This window comes from Impatiens glandulifera, chromosome 2, assembly GCF_907164915.1.
Source record: "Impatiens glandulifera chromosome 2, dImpGla2.1, whole genome shotgun sequence".
In the NCBI taxonomy this organism is placed as follows: Eukaryota; Viridiplantae; Streptophyta; class Magnoliopsida; order Ericales; family Balsaminaceae; genus Impatiens; species Impatiens glandulifera.
This window is the reverse complement of record NC_061863.1, coordinates 56,585,822-56,598,223: the sequence shown is the minus strand read 5'-3', so window position 1 is coordinate 56,598,223 and position 12,402 is coordinate 56,585,822. Positions and strand designations below refer to the sequence as shown.

Sequence of the window (12,402 nt, the reverse complement as noted above, 5' to 3'; positions counted from 1 at the left end):
TTTGTGTATTAATAAAATTGTCTTATTCTTATTCTTTTTTGGAAAAGAAAAGAAAAATCACACTGTTAACTCAAAAGGGTTTGGAGCTTTGCGGATGTGGGTAGAGGAAGTCGCTAACAAACTACACCAAAATCATTTATTCCGACACTTAAATAGGATTGTATCGGCACCTAGTTCGCCGCCAAAAATATTACCGACATTTATTAGCGCCGTAAAAGTTAGTGTCGGTATAAATTTCCGACATATAATTGTGCCGATAAGTAATAAATCTTTTCACTGTAATTTTTATATTATTTTAGTTTAGAAATATTTTATAAATAAGAAACAATAAATTTATTTAAGGTAAAAAAAATTATATTTAGTTTTACGGACTTGGGATAATCAATTTTATATATAATCAATCATTTGTTAATAATACATTTTTTTAAATGGTCTATGCAATCATAAATAGTGATTTATGCACAATTCCTAAGCATAATAATGTTGAGAGAAACTAAAAAAAGAAGAAGTAAACACTAATCATGTGTTTATAATTAATACTAAAAATGTTAAATACAACCAAGAAGAATGAAAAAGAAACAAAATAAAAATACTAACAGGCTAATAATAGAAAGAAACTGTGGCTAATCAGAAGAATGATCTCATTATTTTTTCTAAGAGGATAAAAATCAAACATCACACAAAGGTTATACAATCTTGTTTCAAAGGTATCTTGAATCCCCTTCTTTATTAATGGTTAATTTTCAACTAAATTGAATATAAAAAAAAAGTTGTTATTAATGGTTCTGAAATGGTCAATATTTAGAACTTAATTGGTTAACACAAATTATAATATTTTGAGTTTTTTTAGAAAATGGAGAACCTTTTTAATAGTTAAAAAAAAACCCAAAATTTTCCATGAGAAACATTCAAATAGTTGAAGAAATCAAACACAACATCAAACTAATTTTGCTCAAAAATCCAACTTTTCAACATAATTGGGAGTTGTTATTAAAGTATGAAGATTTGAAACTATTCTCAATTTCTCAAACCCTTATTTTAAAGAGTTGAAGCCTTAAAGGAGCATGCAAAGTTCAATTTGAAATTTATATTTTATACCTTATTCTTAATTCACATTCTAGTCAGGATTGTGACAAGAATAATTATATAATGAAAAACACAAAATGAATCATGCAGGCAGTTATTTCAATGTTTAATTACCAGTTGGGCCGGGGTTGTGAATTGGGGAATTATAACAATTACAAGAAGATTATAAAATGGTATATACTTCGACCAAAATTTGTTTCTCCAAAAACGGTTTATTTAAATAAGCTCTTGTTTAACTTATGAAATATGAAACTTTAGTCTTACACACAAGTAACACTCTGAAAGCAGTTTGAAATAAGAAACTAATAGTATTTTTTTTTTAATTTACAAAGCTATGACGAACCAAAATTATAAAACAGAGACTTATCTATATTAAAAAAAATAAATGTTTACTAGGACAAATATTGTGCCTTCTAGTTTGAAATTTACATACCATTTTGTTAGTGTTTGTAAGCGGTGGTGAATTCATAGCCAAATTTCAACGAGTGCTTCAGAATTTATCAAGTATAATTTTCTTTTTACTATACAACACTTATATCAAAAATAAAAGTATAATTAATAATGATAATAATAAAGAAACAAAATCACGTCGATACTGATAAAATATTTATCCTTTTACAATTCAACAACTACTAGACATACAAACAAATAGAGACAATTGAGTTCTTCGGGTGTTCATTTGTTGAAAATGTTGTAAAATTTGTTCATTTTCAATAGTGGAAAAAATCTCCTTCTCGATGTATACAAACTGTCGTTCATCCACTCATCACACATTCTATTACGTAAATCAATTTTGATAATTTTCATCACAGAAAATACTCTTTCAACAAAAGCAAGCGTAACAGGTAAATCAATGCTAACTTAATCAACCGATATACCAATGTAAAAACTCTATGTTTCCAGTTTCAACCATCTTTTTAGCAAGATTTTCCAAATCTTGAATCATAGAAAATTCATTTCGTACATTTTGAATGTAAGTATGAACCTGGTTCTCAAGTACGATATGGTCAGTTAGCGAAAAATCCTCCGGATAAAGTTCAACAAGATAGATATCTTACCAATATCAAATTTAGAAAATGAGTCATTTGGATCTAAACAACCAATGCAAGTAAGTACCTTCGTAGTTGATTCCGAAAAATGATTGTTCATCACTTGAATCATCGTATAAGAACCTATTATTATATAAAAAAAATGAATAAAAAATGCTATTAGAAAACAATTAAATTCAATAGATTATTTGACCACGAGTGATGAAAATGAAATCTCACAAAAAAATTCCAACACGATAGTGATGAAAATTAGTAATCATTTTCCCATTACTCTTCTTCGACCACGAGTTTTCATATTTTCTTCCATATTCGGTATTGGAATCATACGCTAACTACAAAAAAATTTTGACGTCCAAATATTTCTACCATCCTTCCACTCTAAATTTCTGTAACCTATCTTTATTATTACCTATATTACAAAAAATAAACACAATAATTAAATAAAATCTATCAAATTTGATTATTGTTTATCATTTCTTGATTAAATAATTGTGTAGAAACAAAACAAGAGGAAATGCAACATTTGAAACCCCTAAGTTCTAATTCTCCTAAGCTCTAACTAATTCCAGCATTAATCTAATAATGAAATACAGAACAAAAACTAAAAAATCTCTTCTGTTTTGTTCTGTTCTTCTGAAGAAGCAGAATAAAATCAATGGATAAATAATAAAATTCAGAACATATGAATAATTGATGAATAATAACATAAACATATAACCTATGCATATGAAGAATGGATGAATAATAACATCAACATATAACTTTATCACTTACCAGAGATCAAATCACTGTGCGTCGTCTCCAAGATCGATGACGGAAGATTTTAGGCCGGGGCAACGGAAAATTTTAGGCCGGGGCGCCGGGTTGCCGAAGGAGAGTCTCTAGACCTAATTTAATTCTGAATTTATAATTTATAGGGTTAAAGGTTTTGAAATTAGCCTTTTATTTATTGAATTTTTAAAATAAATTTTTAATATTATTATATATTCAACTTTACCCTTAAATAATTAATTTGTATAAATTATATCCAAACTTTTCACAAAAATCAAAGGGTGCTTAAGCCTCTTCTTGCAAGTTTGTCATAATATCTCACTTCATACAATATAATTTTTAAGTATCTCAATCAGTAATACTTTGATCTTTGATTAGAATTCAAAGAAATTATTTAAATTTACGAATCATCGATCGCAATCATTCTAACAAGTTTATAATCAATAAGCTTTCTTTTAACTTTATTACTGAACTTTGTATAATTTTAATAGTTTTCTTAATTTAATATGTTAAAATTATTCATAATGGATTTGAGGCAAAATGAAAATAGGTTTATAACATTTTTTCTTTAATGTCTTGAGCAACTTTGTAAGATTTTTAACATATTTATTTAATGTTTTGTTTTAAAAAAGGTGATGATTTTTCTATTATACTAGTTGTCACCTAGATTGTTTAGTGAAATTATTTAGTATTTGAAATCATTTCATTACAAGTGCACCATAATTTAATCAGTATTTATTATTTTGGGTTGCTAAATTAAATTACATTGTGATGTCTTATAAAGATTATTTACTTTATTGATTTTTGAATTGTAAGTATTGTTGGTTCAAGTCACAAATGAAATGCTATAATATCTTATATCTTAAATTTTTTATGAGTTCTTAGACAAATAAAGATTTCTTAACAAACCAATTTGTAAAGAAATGCATGAGATAACACCCAAGTTCTTGTACCAATTTATTTGATTCTTTTTATCTTTTCTCGTGGCTTGTTTTTGTCACATTATTTGTATAAGATATGTATTTTTATGATTTCTTTATGTATTTTTATGCCAAGAATGAAGGTAAGTCTAAAAAATTAATAAATTTACAGGAGTATTAAAAATTTAAAATGTTTCACGTTCTTTTAATTCTTTTTTAATAAATTATTACTTTGATTTGAAAGTTTGGTCTAACTAATATAGGAATGGTTGTTATTTCTCATGGTTGGTTGCTTGTACTAGTGTGATAGTTAGAGCCTGCAGCTTGGTGGGCCTTACCTTCCAGAGTGATTTTCTGTTTATTATCATTTTATGTGAAGATAATTGGGTGTGGGATCTAAGGATTGACCATCATGGAATTGTGATTGTCTGGTTACAGGATGTTCTAATTGTTCCCATTATAAACACTTTTGTTTATGTATATGGAAACATATAAATATAGAAACATAAACAAAATGTGTTTACAAAAAAGTTGTGCTTGTGAAATCTTTAGTTAGCTCACTTTTATTTGTTGTGATCCCTTAACAATACCCCAAACGGTCCCAATATATCACTTTTATAAATGATAGTTGCACACTCGCATTCTTGTTTAATTTATGTTGAAATTATCGGATAACATCTTTTTTCTTTTGTAATCGATGTAAGAAAATGTGTCTAAGTTTGGTTTCTTTATTAATGTTCTACCAACATCACAAGGTTCAATATATGGTTTTGAAGTCTCTTGATCTCAATCCCCTAACCACTAATAAAGCCTTTAACAATAGCTTGATTGCTATTTTTGTTAAACTTGTAGAAATAGGAGGTTGCTTTTATTTAAAATAAATTAATCAAGTATTTCATTTCCAATCAATCTAAGTAATGTGAAAGAAGATTTATGATTCTTCATATTAGAATAAAGAGAAATCTTATTGAATGTTATATTATAGGGTTAGATAGGTTATATAACAATATAGTTATAATATATATTATATATATATATATATATTATCTTATATTCAAAATAAAGGTTGAAACATCTGGAATTTGGATGAATGACAAAAATTAAAATCACATAAATATCAAAGTTTAATAAAAATATAATATATATATATATATATATATATTTTAAATGAATTATAATGAGAATGGTTTAAACACCCCACAAAAAAATTGTTATAATTTTTATAATAAATAGAAAAATTAGATCTCACCTACCATTAGTTGGATTATAAATAGATCGCAAGGCAATGTAGCAACAGCCAACTCAATTCCACTACAATCTTGGTTTAAACTGAGTTTGAGCACCATCTTCATCCATGGCCGGTCATGAACCAACTTCTTTTTGCGTTGTGAGAAAGGAACCTCTTTTGGTGAAACCCTCTGAACCCATACCTTGTCACGACGACCTTTCCCTCTCAACGATTGACAATCGTTACATCCTCGAGAATTTCACGCACACCCTCTATGTTTATCGTCCGATCGCTGTGGCCCCTCCCAATGGCAATTGCCCCGACCCTGTCTCTGCTCTGAGACAGGGTCTGGCTAGAACTCTCGTGTTTTACTACCCTCTCGCCGGAAAAATCATGAGGTACCCTGACCGAAGCCTTCGCATAACATTCAACTCGGATGAAGATATTGGAGTCCCGTTCCTTGAGGCAGCCGTACTGAATTGCGATCTGAGATCTCTTAATTATATGGATGGAGAGATTACGTCGGTATTCAAAGAGTTCATATTTTATAACCAGCCGCCCATCAATAAGGATCATGAACCATACCACCCTCTCCGTCTCCAAGTAACTGTGTTCCCCTGCGGCGGATTCATCGTCGGGATGAGCATATTACACTCTGTTGTTGACGTGTTTGGAGCTGCTCAGTTGTTTAAAGCATTGACCGAATTGGCCGGCGGGAAGGTTGAACCGTCGGTGATTCCTGTTTGGGAAAGGAAAAGGCTTATAGTAAATATTATGTCGGATGAGGATGAGGATGAGGATGAGGATGAGGAGAAGGAGAAGGAGAAGGAGAAGGAGAAGGAGAAGGAGAAGGAGAATGAGAAGGAGAAGGAGAATGAGAAGGAGAAGGAGAAGGAGAAGGAGAAGGAGAAGGAGAAGGATAATTCTCAGTCAATCAATTTGCCAAATTCCCAGCAACTTTCCTCTGAGTTGATAAATGTATGCGTCAATATATCTAGCGATGGAATAAAGAGGCTAAAGCTTGAATTAGCGACGGAAATGGGAGACAACGTAACCACATTCGAGGCACTGAGTTCTTACATTTGGAGATCGAGATTTAAAGCGTTGGAGTTTAATCCTGATGACAAAACGGTATTTATCATGATGATGGGGTTCAGAGATCGCTTAGATCATCGCAAACTACCAAAGGGCTATTATGGTAACTCCTTCGTAGTATCATCGCCAATAGTTGTTATAGGGAGAGACCTAGTTGAGGGCCCTCTCTCTAACATGGTTAAGCTGATTAAAGAGACCAAGAACATCTGTTCTCAACCCGAGTTCATTCGACGTTCATTGAGTTCGTCGGAGAGGACTCGATCGGAGAGTAGAAGGCAATTATTGAAAAATAGAGGAGGAGGAATGTTTGTAACAGATTGGCGAGGAGCTGGTATTAGGGAGGAAGAGGATTTTGGATGGGGAGGGTGTGTGAATATCGTGCCAGTTCCTCATAATATGACAAACAATAATGATATGTGTATTTTGTTGCCTCCACTTAGGTTGGATAATTCCATTGAAGATGGAGTTAAGGTTTTCATTGGACTTCCCAAGGTTGCCATGGACAAGTTTAAGCAAGAAATTCACTCTCTTCACAAATGAACAAAGTTAATCTGCAAGGTATGATGCAATTACGTACTATTATTATGTGTAATTTGGAGTGTAATAATTTGATGTAAAATCAAATTTTATTTGAATAAATATAATATTGTGTAATTTGGAGTGATAATTCGATGTAAAATCAAATTTTATTTGAATAAATATAATATTGATTATGTTTATGTATGTTTGATGTCACTTTTCATTTTCGTGTATTTTATTGTTTAGAAAACCTTCTTTGGATTTGCCCTATCTTTGGATTTGCCCAAAATCTTTGGGTTTGTCTAAGATCTTTGGAATTCATTTATTTTTATCAGGGTAGCTTGCTTTGGTTTTGGTCTAAAGAACTTCCCGTAACTTCAGGAGAAGGGGGTGTCTCCTCCTAATTGTTCCAGATCAACTAGAAAGAGATTCTTTAACAAGAAAGAATTTGATTCAGATGTAGGATACCTATTTAGAAGTTTTCGCAACTCAATCATGACCTTCGATGAGCCTTATGAGGTGAAAATCTCATGTACATTTCTGGAATAACGATGGTAATAGTGATGTTATCACCGACTATTTTTTTCCTAAAAGAGGGGTTGTGAATCCCGTGGATATTGAAGTTCCACGAGCATTACCATTGACCAATTATAAGTGAAATAAAATATTTTTACTACTCTCATTTATATTATATTAAAATAACATATTTTTACAAAAATCAATAAATTAATAATGTAAGAGCATTGTTTTGAGATTTTCTTTTATATTAATTTAAAATTTTAATGATGCAGATAGATAAACAAAAATTTTAATTACTTAATTTCTAACACTTAAAATTACTATATAGATAATTGATATTTCTAACTTCACCACAATGGCTATAGATAATTGATATTTCTAACTTCACCACAATGGTTGGAAATAATTTGTAATTACCTTTAAAATTAATAATTTACAATTTAGTTATTGTATTGTTAGTTCTCTTTTAGTTTAATATTTTTTATTCTATATAATCAAATAAAAGAGGAAGAAAGATCGTTTACTTATATGAGAAAAAATGGAAAATATAAGACTTTATATATATATATATTTTTTAGGAAATAAGACTTTATATTTATATATAACAGAAAATACGAGAGAATAATATATATAAATATTTATCTTATTTTCTGCTTTATAATTAGTTTAGACATAATTCATATTTTTAATGTTTATTTAATGATATTTAAAAATAATTAAATGAATTATGATCAAAGAAAAGAAAAAAGTTTGTTGCACTTGTAATATGAAAAATATAAAAAATACGTTTTTATATAGGATTAAATATGAGATAATATATATATATATAATATTTATCTTGTTTTCTATTTTATAATTAGTTTGGATGTAATCATATTTTTATTTTATGATGTTTGAAAATGATCTTGTAAAAATATTTAGATGAATTATGATAAAAAAAAAATATAAAGAAAGTTTGTTGCATTTATATATCATGAAAAATAAATAGAAAAATAAAGGGTTTTTTTTATAATAATCATTTAAGTTTATGTTTCTAATTATCAAAATATTATTGGTGACAAGTTATATAATATGTTATATTATTAATGTTTTTCATTTTCGTTTTTATTTATCATTTATATATGTATTTGAAACCTATTTATATTGTAAGAAATATATATATATTTTTTATACCTAACAAATAGTCTACCATCTAGGGCAGAAAGAAACACGCGAGTATTTAGGCGAGTATTTAGAAGAATTTGGGTATTTTGAAGAGTCCGTAGAAGTGTTAGCGATGTTTAGAGCAATATCGTGTTTGATTTTGGAGCGCTTATGAAGACTTGGTGGGGAATTTTCGAGGGTGAACGAGAATGAAGCCTATGTCAAGAATGGAAAATCTTTTATAAAGAAATCATTAGTTTCGAAAAAGTCAAAGTGAGATAAAAGATAAGTGTTTGATTGTTTATAATTCATTATGACTTGTTTATATGATTTTTTTTTGAACATTTGATTATTTTAGGATGTTAGAATAAAGCAAAAGAATTATGTCTTTTTTTTCTTCTTTTTTGTAGGATTTATAATAAAATGACAAATAAACATTTTTATAAAAATAAAAAGAATGAAAAACATTGTAATATAAAATATTAAAGAGTTGAATAAATTAGTTATGAATAAATAAATTATATATTATTTAGTGGTTGGTAACCGTGCTGTTTAATTATAATCTCTGCCTCATTCTATTCTGAATTTTTTTTTTTACTTCTATTTTTTTTTTGTCTAGTTTTAAAATTTTCAGTATACTCCGAAAAGGATACGACATAATTCCCTAATTTTCTAATTTTTTTTATTTGATTAATTATTTATTTTTTTAGTTTTCAAAATAGGCGTTTTATTCCTAAATTTTCTAAAAAATTTGAAGCACACCAACTTCAAATTCTAAATCCAACATTGTATATCACATTTTCTTGGAGAGGGTGACTAGGCAGCCCAGATAAGCAAATATAATCTCTGCCTCATTCTATTCTGAAGATTTTTTTTTACTTCTATTCTTGTATTTCAAAAAAGTTCAGCACATCCCACAAAAAATGGACATAATTCTCTAATTTTATAATTTTTATATTTAATTTATTATTTATTTTTTAAATTTTCAAAAATAGACATTTTATTTATAAAAATTTAAAAAAAAATTCAAGCCCACATCAACCTCAAATTCTAAATCCGTGTATAGCAATTGAAAAAAAATCCTTCATACAATTATAAAAACAAATTTTTTAATATTATATATATTGTAATATATTAAAAACTTATATTATTCTAAATAAATAAATTTAAAATAATTATAAAATATATAGAATAAATAAATATTTTTAATCACATTATATATTTAATAACGAAAAGAATGTCTTGTGTTAAAAATTATTCAGCTGGGCTCCGACACGGTCATACCCAAATATATTTTTTTTAATTTCATATTATTCTATACAAACAAAACATAAACAAAAGTTTTAACCTATAGAGTACCTCCCTCTAACCCATTCCAATCTTTTCACCTTTTATCTCCCAAACCCAACCGCAAAAATGCGATACACAATGGGGACTGCACGACTCTTCTCTCCGGCCATATATCTCCCGAGCTTGGCGACCGCACCTCTTTACATAAAATTTATTTATATGAAAATGGATTTCACGATAGCTCGATTAGTGTGTGAGCAGCTTGAGATATTTGAGATTGGCGATGAATGGGTCTGATCGATGTTGGTAGGGAGCATTTATATCTTGGGTACCCAAACCGTAACCCAAAATATTAATTTAGGTTAGTTAATTTGGGTTGGGATTTGATTACTAAAATTAAAAAATTTTATTTTAATTCTCTCTTATTAATCTAATATAAATTAACCATCTTTTAATTTCAATATATATATTCTTGACTTCTATCATTACTTGACTTCTATCATGATGATGGATCAACGCTACACATTGAAAATGGAAAATAATTAAAAATATTAAAACTCATTAATAATATATTTATTAGTTATAGTACTCTAACCATACATAATTAACTTACCACTATTGTTTTAAAACGATTAAATAAATTAATTTATTTCTAAAAATTAGAGTTTACTATATTCAAATTTTATTTAATATGAATGATCTAAATATTATTTAAACAATCCATATTAATCCCACCTATTATTTCTTCAATTAATTTAGTAATTAAAATATCAAAATAATTTCAAAATAATAAAAGTTATGTTAAACGGATAAAAAAAACGTATAATAACGTCAAAGAAATATTAGACGGAGCAAAAAACAAATTAAACGGACCGAAAATGTTAAATGTGTTAAATGGACCAAAACATGTTAAACATGACAAAAATATATTAAATATGCCAAAATGTGTCAAACGTGTCCAAACGTGTTAAATGTGCCAAAATGTGTTAAACGTGCCAAAAATGTGTTAAACGTATTAAATTGTCAAAAACATGTTAAACGTGTCAAAACGTATTAAACGTGCCAAAACGTGTTAAATATGTTAAACGTTCCAAAACGTGTTAAACATGTCAAAAATGTGTTAAATGTATGAAAAACACATTAAACGTGTGAAAATGTGTTCAACGTTTTAAATATGTCAAAAACGTATTAAATGTGCCAAAATGTGTTAAACGTGCCAAAACGTGTTAAATGTGTCCAAACGTATTAAAAATCTCAAAAACGTGTTAAATATGTAAAAAAATATGTTAAACATTCTAAAATGTGTTAAAAATGTCAAAAAGTGTTATATGTATGAAAAACACGTTAAACGTGTGAAAATGTGTTAAATATTTTAAATATGTCAAAATTGTGTTATATGTATGAAAAACACGTTAAACGTGTGAAAATGTGTTAAATGTTTTAAATATGTCAAAAACATATTAAACGTGTTAAACGTAAAAAAACGTGTCAAAAACGTGTTAAATGTGCCAAAACATGTTAAACGTGTAAAAAACATGTCAGAAATATGTTAAATGTGCCAAAACGTGTTAAATGTGTCAAAAATATGCGAAATAGATTAAAATGAGTTACATACTTGTTAAAACTAAAACGTAACAGGTCAAACGAATCAAATATTAGTTAAACGATTTAAAAATGTGTTGAATAAGTGAAAATGTATTAAATTATGTAAAATGAATCAAACAATTGTTAAACGGATCAAAATATGTTAAATATTAAACGGGTAAACAACGTAATAAAAGTGTTACCCAACTAACCCATACTCAACCCATATTATTCATTAATATGGATTGGATAATGGGTTAACCAAATTTAGTTTGGGTTGAATTTGGATTAGGTAATATAGGTTGGTTTACCCATTTGCACACTCTAAATGGAGAAGTTTGGTTGGTGAGAAGGGTGTGTCAACATTGTGTCGGTTCCTATAAATATAATATATATATATATATATATATATATATATATATATATATATATATATATATATATATATATATATTTTGAGAGAAGGAAATAATATTTTTATTGCTTGTAATTATTTTCGCATTACATAAGAAATCTAGTGCTTATCAATAAAATAAAAATAAAATGTCAATAAAATAATAATCAAATCAATTATAATTAATTTGACATCAATAAAATAAAAATAAAATGTCAATAAAATAAAAATCAAATCAATTATAATTAATTTGACAATCAACAGTAAATCTTCAATCAAGTAGCAAATCAATTATTCTCATTAATTTCACTACAACAAAACATGCTTTCGGCAACCATTATATGCCAACCCATATTAAGCGTAGGTAAAAGTTAAAAGAAAACAAACTTTTGCCAAAATTTATATATATTCAACAATCTTTATTATTATTATTTTTTATATACCTACTTGTTGACAACCTTATAATTTAACTATTTTTTTATGTTTTATTCTATAAATATTTTATTTCATTATTTAAAAATTTTAAATTAAATTTGACTTAAAATTTTATAAATATTCAAATTTTATAAATATTCAAATTTAATTGTTATTTTTTTATAACATAATTATTAATTTTGTTTATAACATTATTAATTTTTTTATTTATTTAAATTAATTATTATTTAAATTTAATTAAATTAAAAGTAAAAATAATATAAACAAAAATTAAATTATTAAATATTATATTATATTATATTATATTTAAGAATTAAACAAAATTATATAAAAAAAATAAAAGAAAGAACGAAAAGAAAAAAAAAGGAA

The 12,402-nt window shown here is 27.2% G+C and overlaps 1 protein-coding gene across 1 annotated transcript; it reads left to right on the top strand.

Moving 5' to 3' along the window:
- Window positions 1-5,180: 5,180 nt before the first annotated feature.
- LOC124925008 (spermidine coumaroyl-CoA acyltransferase-like) lies at window positions 5,181-6,689 on the top strand. Its single transcript, XM_047464986.1, has 2 exons — window positions 5,181-5,819; window positions 6,009-6,689. The coding sequence occupies exons 1-2, from the start codon at window positions 5,181-5,183 to the stop codon at window positions 6,687-6,689; spliced, it is 1,320 nt and encodes a 439-aa protein (XP_047320942.1).
- Window positions 6,690-12,402: the final 5,713 nt, after the last annotated feature.